General features: G+C 47.8%; 1 protein-coding gene across 2 annotated transcripts in view; it reads right to left on the bottom strand.

Moving 5' to 3' along the window:
• TTC28 (tetratricopeptide repeat domain 28) overlaps positions 1-16,982 on the bottom strand; it is a 482,751-nt gene that overhangs the window by 43,156 nt on the left and 422,613 nt on the right. For both annotated transcript variants that reach the window (XM_074973004.1, XM_074973005.1), the window contains one exon: positions 663-803. In XM_074973004.1, coding sequence (XP_074829105.1) covers positions 663-803 — 141 coding nt within the window. The remainder of the gene's footprint in view (positions 1-662; positions 804-16,982) is intronic.

A 16,982-nucleotide genomic window follows, 5' to 3' on the forward strand; every position in this document is an offset into this window, starting at 1 on the left:
ACCTGCTCACTGACAGGCCACCAAGCGCCCCTCCCTCGTGCTCCACGCTGGGCCAGCACCTTGCTGGGCATCCCTTCTCCACACGCTCCATGCAGACTCATCCAGTCTGACACTTGTCAAGGCGCAGTGCAAGATCCTCCTCTCAGAGCAAGCATTTCCCAGTCTAACTCAATTAACCGGGGAGGGAAAGGAAGGGTAGAAAGACAAAAAACCAATGTGTATCCCAGAGACGGGAGAAGAGCAGATTCCTCATGCGCACCAGGGACCTGCCATGCAGACTTTGCACCTGGGAAGCACCAGGGACTGCAGTGACAGCTGATGGTGAAATGATGGACACACACGCACACTCACAGGCTGTGGAGTGCTCGTAGCATGGACAAGCTCCTCTGCCACCCTTTTTAAGAGGCCTTATAGAGAGCATTCGGGAGGTTCCTGGCAGGGGCAGCACATCACAGAACATGGCTCCTACTCTGAACAGCTCTGTTCTCAGCTGCACCCCTGGGGAGCAAGTTCACATTGTTCCACAACAGCATTTCTATCACACTGTGTCACACCAGGAGGCGGAATCCTACACACCAAAGAGAAGCCCCTCAAGGAACGAAGCACCTCCCTGCTGTGCTGGCTGCACCCGCATCCTGCTGGGTGAAGGGTCCAGCTCTCACCTGTTGAAGAGGTTATTCCTGCTGACCATTCGCAGGAAGCCGGTTGGATCAGTTACTGAGTTCAACTTATTGTTCATCTCCTCAAACTGCTGGTCCATGATGTCCCCAGCTTCACTCTCTGTCTCGCTGCTGGCACAGGCTCTGAGGAGGAAACAGCAGAGAAAGGTCAGTAAGGCAGAGCACAGCATCGGCTTCATTGTAAACACTTGGGGGGGTGAGAGTAGAACCTGGGCCGAGGACAGGAACTCTCTAGCCTAAGGTCTGTTCTGTTCTCCCAAGGAGACCCAGCAACAGGAGGAGAATGACCCACTCCTCTGCCCAGGGGGCACTGCTCAGGGCTCTGGCTGCATGACTCCTACAGATGGGAATCCTGGAACCAAAATCCCACAGCTTGTAACAGGCCCTGGGGGTTGAAGCCACAGCCTGAAACAGGAGCCTCTGCGAAACCCTGACTCACATCGGAATGTGACTCTCATCCTTGGAGTCTTGCTGAGGCCTTCAGACTTTGCTCTCACTAGCACTTCTCGTCAGCAGACCTCAAAGTGCATCATAAAGCAGGCCAGTATCATTAGCCCCACTTTACAGATGGGGAAACTGAGGCAAAGAACGGGGATGGGACTTGTCCCAGGTCACCCAGAAGAGCTAGGAGTAGAACCCACGTCTTCGGAGTCCCAGCCCAATCCTCTATCCACTAGGACACATTGCCTCACAGAAACTACAAGCGGTGGGGTGTTCAGCCGAATACTGGCAGCTTGCCCACCATGCCTGCCCTGTGCGCAGAGCAATTCAGCCAGGACAGTTGGGGCAGCTTCTCCCATGGCCTCTTCCTCATGTTTGGGAGGTCAGAGGGAGATGCTCCAATGGAGGATTATGCACAAGTTACCCCTTCCCTCCCACTCTCTTGCCTTCCTCCCCTTGTTTGTAACCTCTCATGCTCCTCCCCCTCCTGGAGGGCTCCCAATAGCAAGCAGAGTGTGACACACCTATAAGCCCGGCCATGCTCCTGGCCCTCAATCAGTAATTAATAACTCACTACCCTGGGCCAGTGACCAGCTGCAACGTGTTCAGCTGGTTCTGTCTGGCGCAGACACCTCTACATGCTCCCCACTGGCCACACAGGCACCGAAGACCTGCCGAGCGTCACACAGCTCTGTGATGTCTGCCTGCTGTTGTCAAAATTGGGCCCACCATCACTTCCTTTGGGTTTTTATTCAAAAAGACTTTGGGGTGGAAAATAAGGGCACAGATGGAGGCTGATTCTGGCTGACTGGAAGACGAGAGAAGGGGAAGGAGTGAACTTCACCATCACGGCTGCCATCCTCCACCTCCTTCCTCCTGACCAGACCCAGACGACACGGCCACCTCCACTGGCTAGTAGGATGGGAGACTGTCTCTCTCCTCCACCCCGAGTCCTTTTCCTTCCCCATCTTATTTCTTCTTTTTCCCATCCCTCTCCTTTTTTCTTCTAATACGAGTCTGGCGTAGCTGGCCAAGACTGTATATTTTGCAACACTGCTGTAAGCCTATGGCTAGAAAGAGGTGGCTAAAAGCTATGCCCTAAACAGCCCTATGCTGGTACAAGTTTGCCAGGTCTCGGAGTGGCTGGTAGTAAACCACGTGCTAGGCCTGTGTTTTTCCAAGCAGTGAGGTTGCAAGTGAAAGTCAACACCAGAGACAGAAGCTGCATTTTCTCTTTCCTTTCCTTTCCCTTCTCTTTTGTGTTTGTTTGTATTGTTTTGTCTTCTCAGGAAACAGGAGTAGACTTTAACAGCAGCAGCAATGATGGCAGCTCCAACCCATCTTAACTAACCTCTTCTCTTTTCTGTTTCTGTTTTATAAAAGAACAGTTCTTACCATCTTTGATACCACCTAAACGACTATCCAACAAGGGGGCTTTCCTTTTAAAAACTCACTCTAGCTTAAGGGAAAGGGAACAAGGGATGCTAATAAAATGAAAGCCTGACTTAACACTTTACATTTCAAATGTTTGAACTCTTTTTTTTGTCTTTCCTGTGTCTAAAAGTTTAAAAGAACTTTTACTGGTGTTTTCACCATGGTACCAAGCAGACTGAGGTCTCTGGATACCAAACCCTGAACTTTGTTTAGAACTGTTTAATGCTGGACAGTGACTGGGTCACATTAACACCTTTGGCCCATATGTTCCATCTAAATTCATACCACACTGCATGCGAGTGAAGTGTTGAGGAAACAAGAACCACACACAGTCCCCTGAAACAGAGTGCACTGTGCCGGGAGGCAGGAGGGCTGAGTAGTAGCCCAGCTTCTCCAGAGAGTACTGTATTTCTGTGCATTTCACCTGCCTTGTTATTAACCAAGGCCTCAAACGCGATCTCCAGAGAAGGCAACTATCACTCACCTAGTTCACAGAGTGGTCACTGCGGCTGCACAAGGACACTTAGTAGAGCTGGCAACAGAGCCCAAATCTCGCTTGACCACACTGCCTTTTAGACTGTGCCAAATTCTTCATACTGGATAAACAACGGAGGCAGCAGTAATGTTCCTTACATCTGGCATTTCTTAACTTTCAAGTGTTTGACTTTGTGACCTAAATAATACTTTTTTAACACACATTTTGGTATTTCCTAGGGTGTGGTGTGTTTGTGTGTGTGTGTGCAGGGCCGTCCCTAGCAATTCTGGGGCCCTACACAGCTCCCCCCCGGCCATGGTGGCGTGGCTGAGGCCTGGTCGCTGCACTCCCACTGCCGGAAAGTGCAGCCCGGCTGCAGAGCTCAGGGGAGTGGGGGCAGGGCTGGGCCTGCACTCACCAGCAGCGGGAGTGCAGAAACCCAGCCTCAGCCACACCACCAGTGAGTGCTGGGGGGGTCAGGAGGGGGGGCTAGGGCGGGGTCCCAGGGGTAAAGGCGGATGGGGGGGCGGAGCAGGGGCGGGGGCCTGGGGAAGAGCTGGAGCAGGGGCTGGAGCAGCACGCAGCTGCACAGGGCACCAGGAAATTTGGTGCCCCAAATTTCCTGGTGCCCTACGCAGCTGCATGCTTTGTGTATGAGTAAGGACGGCCCGGAGCGGGGTTAAGGAAAAAGCTAAAAACAAGTTATATTATGTGCAATTGTAACACCCCCTGTACGTATTACATAATTTGCATAGATGTCACACACAGAGCTGCCCAAATCTTGGTAGCTATGTGCCCTCCAGTGTGGTCCTAGTCTCTTGGAACACAGACTGTCTGGTCACTGACAGTGGCAAACAGGATGGTGTTCGAATGCATCTGCCAGCTGGGGCTCTCCCCGGAAATGAAACTGGCCATGAAAGAAGCCAGGAGGGAGGCTTTGCTAACCCATTTCACACTCATGGTACTTTGCACAGCTCTGCAAGAAGGACAATCCTGGTCTCTATGCTTATGGCAGTCCCTACCCTCTGCCATATATGTGCATTTGTGCGGGCACATGTGTTGTGTGTGCAAGGCATAGAAACACCCACATGGAAGGTAATTTAATGGTGCACACACGCCTATCTGTGCAAATGTGTGCGCATGTCTGTCTGTGGGAATATATGTCTAATCTTGCTTTTCTTCCCCGGCCCCAATTCTTCTCTCTCTCTGTAAAGGTTATATATTAGTGGCTTTAAGGACTAACTACAAACCAAGGAGCAAAGGCACATTGTGAAATCTGCCTGCAGTCACAGACTTAGGATGCCCTGCTGGGCCCAGTCACAACTGAGCAACACTTAACAGCATCCACATGCCCCAGCACTTAAACAGGAATTAGCTGCAGAATGCCAGCAGGAATGAAAGGTTTCAGAGTAGCAGCCGTGTTAGTCCGTATTCGCAAAAAGAAAAGGAGTACTTGTGGCACCTTAGAGACTAACCAATTTATTTGAGCATGAGCTTTCGTGAGCTACAGCTCACTTCATCGGATGCATTCAGTGGAAAATACAGTGGGGAGATTTATATACACAGAGAACATGAAACAATGGGTGTTACCATACACACTGTAACGAGAGTGATCACTTAAGGTGAGCTATTACCAGCAGGAGAGCGGAGGGGGGGGTGGGGGGGGGAAGGCGGCAGACCTTTTGTAGTGATAATCAAGGTGGGCCATTTCCAGCAGTTGACAAGAACGTCTGAGGAACAGTGGGGGGTTGGGGTGGAAAAATAAACATGGGGAAATAGTTTTACTTTGTGTAATGACCCATCCACTCCCAGTCTGTATTCAAGCCTAAGTTTATTGTATCCAGTTTGCAAATTAATTCCAATTCAGCAGTCTCTCGCTGGAGTCTGTTTTTGAAGTTTTTTTGTTGAAGAATTGCAACTTTTAAGTCTGTAATAGAGTGACCAAAGAGATTGAAGTGTTCTCCGACTGGTTTTTGAATGTTATAATTCTTGACATCTGATTTATGTCCATTTTTTCTTTTACGTAGAGACTGTCCAGTTTGACCAATGTACATGGCAGAGGGGCATTGCTGGCACATGATGGCATATATCACATTGGTAGATGTGCAGGTGAATGAGCCTCTGATAGTGATGTGATTAGTCCCTATGATGGTGTCCCCTGAATAGATATGTGGACACAGTTGGCAACGGGCTTTGTTGCAAGGATAGGTTCCTGGGTTAGTGGTTCTGTTGTGTGGTTGCTGGTGAGTATTTGCTTCAGGTTGGAGGGCTGTCTGTAAGCAAGGACTGGCCTGTCTCCCAAGATCTGTGAGAGTGATGGGTCGTCGTTCAGGATAGGTTGTAGATCCTTGATGATGCATTGGAGAGGTTTTAGTTGGGGGCTGAAGGTGATGGCTAGTGGCGTTCTGTTATTTTCTTTGTTGGGCCTGTCCTGTAGTAGGTGACTTCTGGGTACTCTTCTGGCTCTGTCACTCTGTTTCGAGACACCACTGACTTCCTGAGGAAACTACAATCCATCGGTGATCTTCCTGAAAACACCATCCTGGCCACTATGGATGTAGAAGCCCTCTACACCAACATTCCACACAAAGATGGACTACAAGCCGTCAAGAACACTATCCCCGATAATGTCACGGCTAACCTGGTGGCTGAACTTTGTGATTTTGTCCTCACCCATAACTATTTCACATTTGGGGACAATGTATACCTTCAAATCAGCGGCACTGCTATGGGTACCCGCATGGTCCCATAGGATGCCAACATTTTTATGGCTGACTTAGAACAACGCTTCCTCAGATTCTAGTCCCCTAATACCCCTACTCTACTTGCGCTACATTGATGACATCTTCGCCATCTGGACCCATGGAAAAGAAGCCCTTGAGGAATTCCACCATGATTTCAACAATTTCCATCCCACCATCAACCTCAGCCTGGACCAGTCCACACAAGAGATCCACTTCCTGGACACTGTGGTGCTAATAAGTGATGGTCACATAAACACCACCCTATACCGGAAACCTACTGACCGCTATTCCTACCTACATGCCTCCAGCTTTCACCCTGACCACACCACACGATCCATCGTCTACAGCCAATTTCTACGATACAACTGCATTTGCTCCAACCCCTCAGACAGAGACAAACACCTACAAGATCTCTATCAAGCATTCTTACAACTACAATACCCACCTGCTGAAGTGAAGAAACAGATTGACAGAGCCAGAAGAGTACATGTGGAGCCAGGGCTGTAAGCCTCTGTACACTTCTGCATCTCACTCCTGCTTCACTTCCTGTGTCCTCCCCACCAATTAGACTCCTTCATCAAGGAGCTACATGTCCCTGAAGTACTCACACTTCAGACACTGTTTTTGCAAAAACAAACCTCCCTATTCCAGAAGTGAGTGGTGTGTTTGCAGCCTACTCCCAGCTGCAGAAATAGGTGGCACTGCAGGCTCCCTAATTACTCTCCGTAAAGGTTTACTTTTAAGCAAAAGGGTGTGTCACGTGCTCTCCACCCCAGCCTGCGAAATGGCGCTTGTGCTGTTTCCAGTTCACCATTTCACTTCTGTACATCACAGCGGTGAAATGATTGCTGCATGTTTGTAGTTTTGGAAAACTGTTTTGGGTTCCACATGAGAGAAGATGCTGCACAAGCACAGGAGAATCTGATATTATCAGGCTGATATTGCAATGACTGATTTGACTGTGTGGTCAGATGTGTTCCAAGGAACGAGAAGTGGGAGTCCAGAACCAGGGAGCTCTCAGCCAGTGGACAGGGAAAGACTGGAGGGTGTGAGCCTCACACAACAGCATCTCAGCAGCTTCACCCCACTCCTTAAATGCAGCCGCAGCTCCGGTTTGCTCCAAAAGACCATCCGCCCTGCCACACTTCACTCTAGTGGTCACCATGCCGTCTTTTGTCACTTCATAAAACAACAAAGGGAAATTAATCTCACACCACGGACAGAAAAGGTTTTAGGGCAAATTTTCAAAATAAAGAGCACACAAATCCGGTTAACACACAACAGGATTTACAAGGTGTGTGCGCCGCCACTGGCAGCTGGAATCTCTCAGCATCTCTGCACTAGACAGAGGTTGCCTTGTCAATATGCTTCCAGGTCAATGTTCTTTCCACCAATGAAATTCTATTCTAAGTCCGGACCGAAGCCAAAGAAACCCCTGAAGAATAGGGTGACCAGATGTCCCGATTTTATAGGGACAGTCCTGATAATCGGGGCTTTGTCTTATATAGGCTCCTATTACACCTCCGTGCCAATTTTTCATACTTGCTATCTGGTTACCCTACTGAAGAATGAAAAAGAGCTGACTGAACATCAGCACACAACTGATGGAGCTCGTTTCCCAACAGCCTCCCCTTCCTTGGGTTTTATTTCCGAGCTGCAGATAGAGGTGTTCACATCGCACAGTCTCCCAGAAAGGGGGGCAGAGCTCCTGGGAGAAGATAGAAACCTGAATTCATCTGCCCAGCACAGCAGGCCCTGTGCATCCTTGGGAATAATCTGTCCAAACAGAACACAAGCAAATTTCAAAGTCCTTTCAACTGGATTTTTTGCTGTGAGGATCTTATTGAATGCAGAAACGATCCTCTCCCCCACTGTTCCCTCTCCCCTGCCACTGCACAGGCATCGCGGCTTGTGCCCGCCCCCCTCCCAGGCTTCCACATAAGCCTGTTCTGCTGCTTGAGCAGCACGGTGAGGGGGCGGGGGGGCTGGATAAGGGGCAGGAGGTCCCGGGGGGGCAGTCAGGGGATAGGGGGCAGTTGGATGGGGTGGAGGTTCGGGGGGAGGGCAGTCAGGAGACAGGGAGCGGGGGGGTTGGGTCCCGGGAGATGGCGGTCGGGGACAAGGAGTGGGGGAGGTTTGTATGGGTCGGGGGTCCCGGGGGGCCTGTCAGGGAGCAGGGGTGTGGATAGGGGTCGGGGCAGTCAGGGGATAGGGAGTAGGGGGGGTTGGATGGAGGGTGGTGTCCCGGGAGAGGGCAGTCAGGAGACAAGGAGTGGGAGAGGTTTGTGTGGGTCGGGGGTCCCGGGGGGCCTGTCAGGGAGCAGGGGTGTGGATAGGGGTCGGGGCAGTCAGGGGATAGGGAGCACGGGGGGTTGGATGGGGGGCATCCAGGGGGGGGTGGTTAGGGGCAGGAGGTCCCAGGAGGGGGCGGTCAGGGGACAAGGAGCAGGGGGGGTTGGATGGGTCAGGGGTCCTGAGGGGGGCAGTCAGGGGTGGGTAGTGGGAAGGGGCGGATAGGGGGCGGGGGCCAGGCTGTTTGCAGAGGGACAGCCTTCCCTACACAGCCCTCCATTCTGTTTCCAAACTCCGATGAGGCCCTTGGGCCAAAAAGTTTGCCCACCCCTGCTCTAACACCACAGGATTAAGGCACTTTATTCATAGAAATGCAGCTCCTTGATTAACACACTGTGACGGTGTTTGAAGAATTATAGACACCGACAGAAGGAGGTTCGGGAATCCCTCCCCAGCACAGGCCACCAGGCACTGCGCTCTGCCTTTAAACAAAACAAAACAAAACATGGCCAGGGCATGAACTGGGGAGTCAAAGTCAAACTGCAGTCTTCGGGTTTGTGCTAAACCTGTGCTGTGTTTCACATTTAACCCTCTCTGCTCTTTGCTGGCAGGAAGAGAGTAACTCCCAGAGAGCAGGAGGTCCGGGAGAGCAGTTGCTCTAATCTCTTTTGGGGGCCTGGCACTCTCAGGTCTGGTGACAAGCAAAGGAGAGCCCACAGGGTACACGCTGGGAAGTAGCTTCAAAGTGGTGTATGAAGTTCCACATAAAGCCACCAAGTGAAAAGAATCTGTCCATGTAATTCCCTGCAGCAAATCACACTAAGCCAGCTCTGAGACCTCAGGGACAGACCAGGAGCTTCAGCCCTAGCCATTTGCTGCCCTCTCAATCCTGTAAGCCATTTAGTGACAAAGCTGCATGCCGCATTAGGAACACACCACGAGCTAACGCCTCACTCCATGCCCCCAAATCCTGATAACCTTGTTTCAAAAGGACACTCCATTCCAACCAGTGAATCCGTGACTGCAACGCAGGCCCCCAGCAGCTGCCAAGGGAACTTTCTTCTGCCTCTAGCTCCTAGGCAAAACCGTTTTCCTTTTCAGTCATCATCAGATGCTCCCGAACTTGTCATGACCTGAGCCAGGGAGGATTCTTTCCTCAAGCTCATGGCTTAGGTAAACCACTTGCCATTATCGGGTGTGGCCCTGAGAGAGTGCTGAATGACAGCCTGGCTGCAGGAACGGCATAGCACGGGGAGAAGCCCCTCCCTGCCCTCCAATGCACGCAGACCCCCTGGGCTCTGATGTTAGGGTGGGTTCTTTAAGCTCAACCTACAAAGAGAAAAATAGCGAGAAAAACAGAAAGAAGCTCTGACAAGTCCAGCGTAAAAGTATAATAAGGGAGGCCAAGAAAGAATTCGAAAACAATCTAGTGAAGGACACAAATACTAACAGCAAAAAAAATGTTAAGTCAGGTCCCGAAGGGGTCCATCCTGGGACCAGGATTATCCATTTATGACTCGGATAATGGAGTGGAGAGTATGTTTATAAAACTTGCGGGTAACACCACGCTGGGAGGGGTTGCAAGCACTTTGGAAGACAGGATTAGAATTCAAAACAACCTTGACAAATTGGAGAATTGATCTGAATTCATCAAAATGAAATTCAATAAATGGGGAATAACTGGCTAGGTGGTGGTACTGTTGAAAGGATCTGGGGTTATAGTGGTTCACAAACTGAATATAAGTCAACAATGTGATGTGGCTGTGAAAAAGGCTAATACCATTCTGGGGTGTATTAACAGGACTGTCACACATAAGTCATAGGAGCTAACTGTCCAGCTCTATTTGGCACTGGTGAGGCCTCAGCTGGAGTACTGTGTCCAATTCTGAGTGCCAAACTTTAGGAAAGACATGGAGAAACTGAAGAGTGTCCAGAAGAGAGCAACAAAAATGATCAAAGGTTTAGAAACCCTGACCTGTGAGGAAAGGTTAAAAAAACTGGGCATGTTTAGTGCTGAGAAGAGAACACAGGGGGGACCTGAGAACACTCTTCAAATATGTTAAAGGCTGTTATAAAGAGGATGGTGATCAATTGTTCTCCATGTGCACTGAAGGCAGCACAAGAAGTAATGGGGCTTTCTCTGCAGCAAATGAGATTTAGGTTAGATGTTAGGAAAAACTTTCTAACTATAAGGGTAGTTAAGCTCTGGACGAGGTTTCCAAGGGAGGTTGTGGAACCTCCATCACTGATAGTTTTTAAAAACAAGTTGGACAAACACCTGTCTGGGGTGGTCTAGCTTTATTTGGTCCTGCCACAGAGCAGGGAGCTGGACTTCATGATTTCTTAAGGTCCCTTCCAGACCTACATTTCTCCGATTCTACTCAAGACAGTTAAGTCCAAAGCAGACTGCAAAGAGTCACAAAGGAATCTCACAAAACTGGATTGACTGGGCAACAAAATGGCAGATAAAATTCAGTATTGACAAATGCAAAGTAATCCACATTTGAAAAAAGAATCCCAACTATACATACAAAATTATGGGATCTAAATTAGCTGTTACCACTCAAGAAGGAAAACTTGGAGTCATCGTGGATAGTTCTCCGAAAACATCTGCTCAATGAGCAGTGGAGTCAAAAAAGCTAATAGAAAGTTAGGAAATGTTAGGAAAGGGAAAGATAAAACAAAAATATCCTAATGCCGCTATGTAAATCCATAGTATGCCCACACCTTGAATATTGTGTGCAGTTCTCATTGCCCCATATTTATATTGCTCCAATATATTAAAATTGGAAAAGGTGCAGAGAAAGGCAACAAAAACGATTAGGAGTATAGGACAGCTTCTGTACAAGGAGAGATTAAAAAGACTGGGACTGTTCAGTTTAGAAAAGAGATGACGAAGAGGAGATAAAATAACCTAAATCTGTATGAAATCATGAACATGTGGAGAAAGTGAATAGGGAAGTGTTATTTAACTCTTCTGTGACACAGGGTCAGAAAGGCTAATTGACCCATATTCCATCTTTTTAGTAGATAATATTTGTGTTTTTGTATGTGTACATATATATTGTTAGAGGTTAACAATGTAACCAAAACCTGTCTATCCCTGTATTCTGTTAATTCAGAGATCAAAAGGAGATATTAACATTTAAATGAACTGTGAATGTAGTAATATCACTGTCGTAATTTCTCTTTGAAGTATAAAGCAAATCACCTGCAAATGGTGGGAGATTTATGTTAATACATGTAGCTAATTACTGGTGATGTTTAGGAAATAGGAGGTTACTTTAAAGACACTATTGTTCACCCAAGCACTGCATGTGGTCAAGAGGCTGCCCGAATAAAGTATAAAGAGCGTTTTGGGACCTGATCCTTTCATCTCAAATCTGCTTATGCTTCATCAGGGGAAGTCTGAGCCACAAGATTGAGATCTCCAGTTTCATTCTGGGTGACCCTGATATTGAACACTGGATTGAACGAACCAGTGGACTAATTCTGAAAGAACTCTGTGCAACTCTAAAGCTCATCATCTCTACTATGAAAGTGACCTAAGAACTCTATACATGTCTGTACGTATAATAATCCTTTAACCAATCATCACTCTCTTTTCTTTTTTTAATAAATTTTAGTTAATAAGAATTGGTTATAAGTGTGTTTTTGGGTAAGATCTAAAATATTCATTGACCTGGGGAGGTATTGTTTCCTTTGGGATTGGTAGAACTTTTATATGATGAACAAGATTTTCAATAATCCTCATCATATTTGACTTGGCTGTCAGGGTGGGAGCCCAAAGGCTGGGTTGCTTTAAGGGAGCTGTGTTTTTGGCTTCTGGGTAATCACTAAGGTATTATAGAAGCTGTTTTGTTGGTAGCTTGATGGAGCTAAGTATTAAAATAACCACCGATTTTGGGGATTGCCTGCCCCATTCTTTACAGTTTGCCCTAATTGAGCAATCTTAGCGTGGCCCCCCTGTGACCTCAAGTCACAACTTCACATAACACAACAACTAAGGGTCAATCAATAAAATGAATAGGCAGCAGATTTGAAACAAACAAAAGGAAGTACTTCTACACACAACATATAGTCAGCCTGTGGAACTCATTGCCAATGGGATGCTGAGAGGGCCAAAAGCGTAAGCGAGCTCAAAAAAGAATAAAGTAAGTTCATGGAGGATAGGTCCATCAATGGCTATTTGCCAAGATGGTCAGGGACACAACCCCATGCTCCGAGATGTCCCTGAACCTCCAACTGCCAGAAGCATCTGGCACTGGTCACCATCAGACAGAGGACACTGGGCTAGATGAACCATGAGTCTGATTCAGTATGACCGTTCTTATATGTTGTTATGGGAACTGATGGTGGATGGAATTGTGAGTGATCCAGTGAATCTGTTGTGCAAACAGAGGTCAGAGCATAATGGAGATTTGCATCAGAGATGACAGGGTCTCTGCATTCCTAGAGGGCGGGGTTCAGCTGCCTAAACCTTTGTGAATTTGTAACCCCCATTGGTAAAAGGAGACATGGGGACAGATTTAAGGAGCTCACTTTCTATTCTGTTTCTCCTGCCCTATTTGTTACTACCCACTGTCCGGAAAGGATGGTTCTAATTCTTATAGAAAAGATCAAGTGCCAACATGTATGTACAGGGCATGTTGGAAGCAGCATCCACATGCAGGATACAATCCCCAAAGCCCAGAAAATGTCAGCTGGGGATGGAGGGAAGTGATTTTAGACACTGACTTAAAAAAGGAATCACACAGCCCAGTCTCCAAGCATGGCTTGGACAATGTAACCCTAAGGGTCTGTCTGCAACCAACAGGAGCAAAAGAACTCCAGGCTATATTGTCTATAAAATCTCCACAGCTCCGGAACCCGCCACACCACGGAGGATGAGGACGGAGTTGGTGTCTCCATTTCTTGTAAGGTGCTGGTTGGGTTGGCATTAATCTAGTGATTATTTATTATTATTTGGATATCACTGATACCGTGGTTCAAGCTTGTCTGGGCTTTAGTGGGAAGGATGCCGCCTCCACTCTTACATCTGGTCCCCTAGAGATATCTGAGCTCAGGTATACTCCCATCACTTCTGCCAGGAGCCCTTTTTAAAAAAATTGCTCACATGCCATTTGTTTCTGACAGCTGCAGCCTTCAGTGAAACGAATAACCTAATTGCGCAGCTGTGAAGAGCTCTGGATTCCCTTCAGGGAGCCATCCCTAGGTTCCTGGAAGGTCACACGCCCTCAGCAGAATGAATTCCACTTTTATTCAAATGAGGGATAATTAAGAATTCAATAATTGCGGATTTGGGACTGTCGGGGACAGAGTCAATTGCTAGCTATATAGTTTACCTATTACTCTTCCCCATGGCAGTGCCTGTCGCTCATGTACATACACTTATAGCTACTTAAAAGACACCACATTAGTGTAAAGCACTGAACATTCATAATCCCACAAAACCCCAGTAAGGAAGGGGGGTGAATATTATCCTCATTTTAGAGATGGGGAAGCTCAGAAAGAGAAAGGGGAAGTGACTTGCCCAAGGCCACATGGTGAGTTCAGTGGCAGAGACAGGATCAGAACTCAAGACCTCCCTGAATCCCAGTCCTGTGTTCCTTCCTCCAGATCATACTGGCTTCCTCCATCAGACAACTACAGGGCAAGCATGTGAACATGTGTCTGTGCACACACCACCACATGTTGCATTCACAGCCAGTATCCCAGGAAAGCACATGTGATAGGTACCCACAAGACCCACCTGGATTTCTGCCTCATGTAGACCTGCTTCTCCTAAATGTGAACGCTCAAATCTCAATATCTGGGGTGCTGCAAAGGAATTTCCAGTCTATTACTTGAGTTTCATACAAAACATTTCACAGCTGGGAATTTCTGTAACCAGGTTTTTACTCATTTTTCTTTTCTTTATAATTATCCAGCAATATCCCAGAGCCAAACCTCTAACATTTTCTTGTATTTTGTTCCTTTTCTTCTAACCTAGCCACGTTCTGTGCACGAATGAAGTTACAGGAAGTGGCTGCATAAGTAGCAAGGATGAGAGATTCATGGTGCTGCCGGCGCACCCTCCAGGCACACAAACCCTCCACACAGCACTGAGCCTGAGCCCCCAGTTCTTTCTCCTTTTCCCACACGGATCACACTAACATCACCGGTCCCCCACCCCCGAACACTGGGCAGCAAAGCAGAGAGCGGCAAATATCAGTTTTCTCCGAGATACATGCAGTCTATCTCCAGCTAACTGCTCCTGCCGCATGCTCGCTCTTGTTCTCTTTAAAGCCTTTGAAGCCAGTTAACTTTCTTCACACATGGGGGAGGCTACCTTCTTTGATCTGTTTCTCTTCCCCATCACCTTCCCCTATCTCTCACACCCTGGCCAGGTAAATATGGCTCCGGAGTTGTTTGTGTTGTGCCTGTCTGCTCCCCTTTAAAAAATGTCCTGGGCTGTGAACTGCTGTGTTTTTGTACTACAGAGTCTCAGAGATTGGGCTGGAACCACCACACTCTTCAGACAGGAACATACTCCAGAGCTTGCACAGCATGTTTAGCTTTTTCAGGATTAAGGTAATAATTTTCATGCTAACAAAAATCGCTGGAAAGTCTCAAGGAACCCACAAGTGATTTCTCTAGCAGAAGGGCAGGGTTTTACTTGGCAGATTTCCACTGAAAGGCAGATAGAAAGTGACTTGTTTTCACGAGGGTCCTGATATGGCATCCTGCTCAATAAGGGAAAGTTTCTTTTCTGTTTGGTAGTGCTCTGGACAGGCCCCTTCCTCATAATGCAGGTGACAAATATTTCTGCTCACGCTGGACTTGATGCCAGTTATTACAATCAGGCCAGAAGACTTTGCAAATGCAGAGAGCTGTTGGCAAAAGAATTTCATTCACAAACTGCTCATAAATTTCCAGGCAGCTTCCAAGAATCTTCTGAGCAGCCCATGAATATAAAGAGCCTGAAAGTTCCTGGGCTGTAATTTGTCTATGTATGAGCCTTCTTGGCTGAAGTACCTGAGCTGAAGTCATCAAGGGCCCAAATCACTGTCTGTCAGGCTGGATTTCTGCAGCCCTGCAGGTTGTTTCTTGCCAGTTTTCGAAGTGTTGCTACTCTCCTGTCTCAGGTATTTCCAACCACAGACAAGAGCCCAGCTGCTTCTCAAGGCTTCAGACACTTGAATGGAGACACATTTTTTGCGTTCAGTTTTTCTCCTGGAAAGTACTGTTTCTTATGTTTGAACCATCATCTGAGACAGCAAGGGAAACATCCAAAGGTCTCTGGAAATTCAACCCAGTGGTCCCCACCTTTGCAAATCACCAGCCACCACTCAAACTCTTGTCTAGAGAACAGTAGGGGAAATACACTTAGCTGATAGTTTAGTGGAATATTAGGACATCCTCTTGTACACCAACACTGGCAGATCCCATCAACACTGTCCCCAACCCTTGGAGGTCATTCATAGAAGGCCCGCAACTGATGGAGCAATGAGGGAGAAGGCTGAAGCACCAGTGGTGCAGAACTCACTGCACGTTAGGGTGACCAGATGTCCTGATTTTATAGGGACAGTCCCAATATTTGGGGCTTTTTCTTATATAGGCTCCTATTACCCCCCACCTCCTGTCCCAATTTTTCTTGCTATCTGGTCACCCTACTGCATGTCTAGTCATTTATCACAGAGAGCATTTCTGTCTCTCGCTATCATGGTAGGGACAGTGGCAAGGAAGCTGTTCTCTTTCTCTCTGGCAGAATGCACAACAAAGTCAGGCCCAGTGGAACCATATACCTGTTCTGTGCAGACGGGAGAACTCCACAGCCCTCTGGCTGAGAGCAACTTCCTAGCAAGTTGGCTAAGACGACAGATTGGATTTGGGCTCTCTGGAGAGTACCACCAGGCAGTATCGGGCAGGAGGTTAAAAGTGCACCAATTTATATGGCAAACCTTCACAGTGGTGTGCTCAGTGATATGCTGGAGGAGAAGTTGTGTCCTGCCCTGCAGCAGGTTCATTCTTTCCTCCTTGGTAGATTCTCACCCCGGGCCCCACCTGCAGAGGGTCCCATCCTTTTCAGTGCATAGGCCCGGCTGCCAGGAGATAGTAGTCAGTCTGGCCTGCGCTGTCTCTAGCTGTGAATGCCACACAGCGCTGCAGACACTGTGAGTGGGAGTGCCTCTGGGTGTAGTGCAGGGTGCCAGTCACAGCCACTGCATTCCTCGCTGCAAGGAGTTTGCATCAGGAGAGACATTATTTTGCAGGGAACTCCCTCCCTGCATGTGTCTGATTAGCATGCAGTTGGAAAACCAGCAAAGGGATAAAGGAAAAGGCAATTAAGGAATGTCGCAATGAGATTGTCTTTGTGTAGCCAACACATTTTATTGGAAGTGACTGACTTTTTAAAGCCAATTCCACCTCTCATGGCTGATTAAGAACCATACATTGTATTATTTGTCTGAGCTCATCAAACACTAATAAAAGGCCTTCATTGTCTGTGACAGCCCCAGAAAACCTGAGAATTTGTCACTTCAAACCCATCACCTTCATTATACTAAATTATAGAAGTGGCTGCTGTAAGTGTCATGCCCATAGAGTTGGCTTGTAGTCCCTGAGTCCTTGCTTCTATACCTGAACACAAAACTGGACACCTGGAGCCCTGTGGATACCTAAGACCTTTGTAAAAGACGCAAACCCAGTGAGATTGGCAGTGTGGCTAGTCTAGCAGATAAGTAAATGACATTCATCCCCCATATCATCCCCTTTGCCCCATTGCCACATCTGATGTGTGGAGCTGGCTGCCGTCCACACAGGTGAAACTTACTCCTCCCATTACTACCTGCATAAGTAGCGCTTTGGGTCTTAGTGGATAGGTCACATCTCAATACTCAGAAGCAGAGAGGCCAGGAGGACTTTAGAATCCAC

Source organism: Natator depressus, chromosome 15 (assembly GCF_965152275.1).
Source record: "Natator depressus isolate rNatDep1 chromosome 15, rNatDep2.hap1, whole genome shotgun sequence".
Taxonomy (NCBI): domain Eukaryota; kingdom Metazoa; phylum Chordata; order Testudines; family Cheloniidae; genus Natator; species Natator depressus.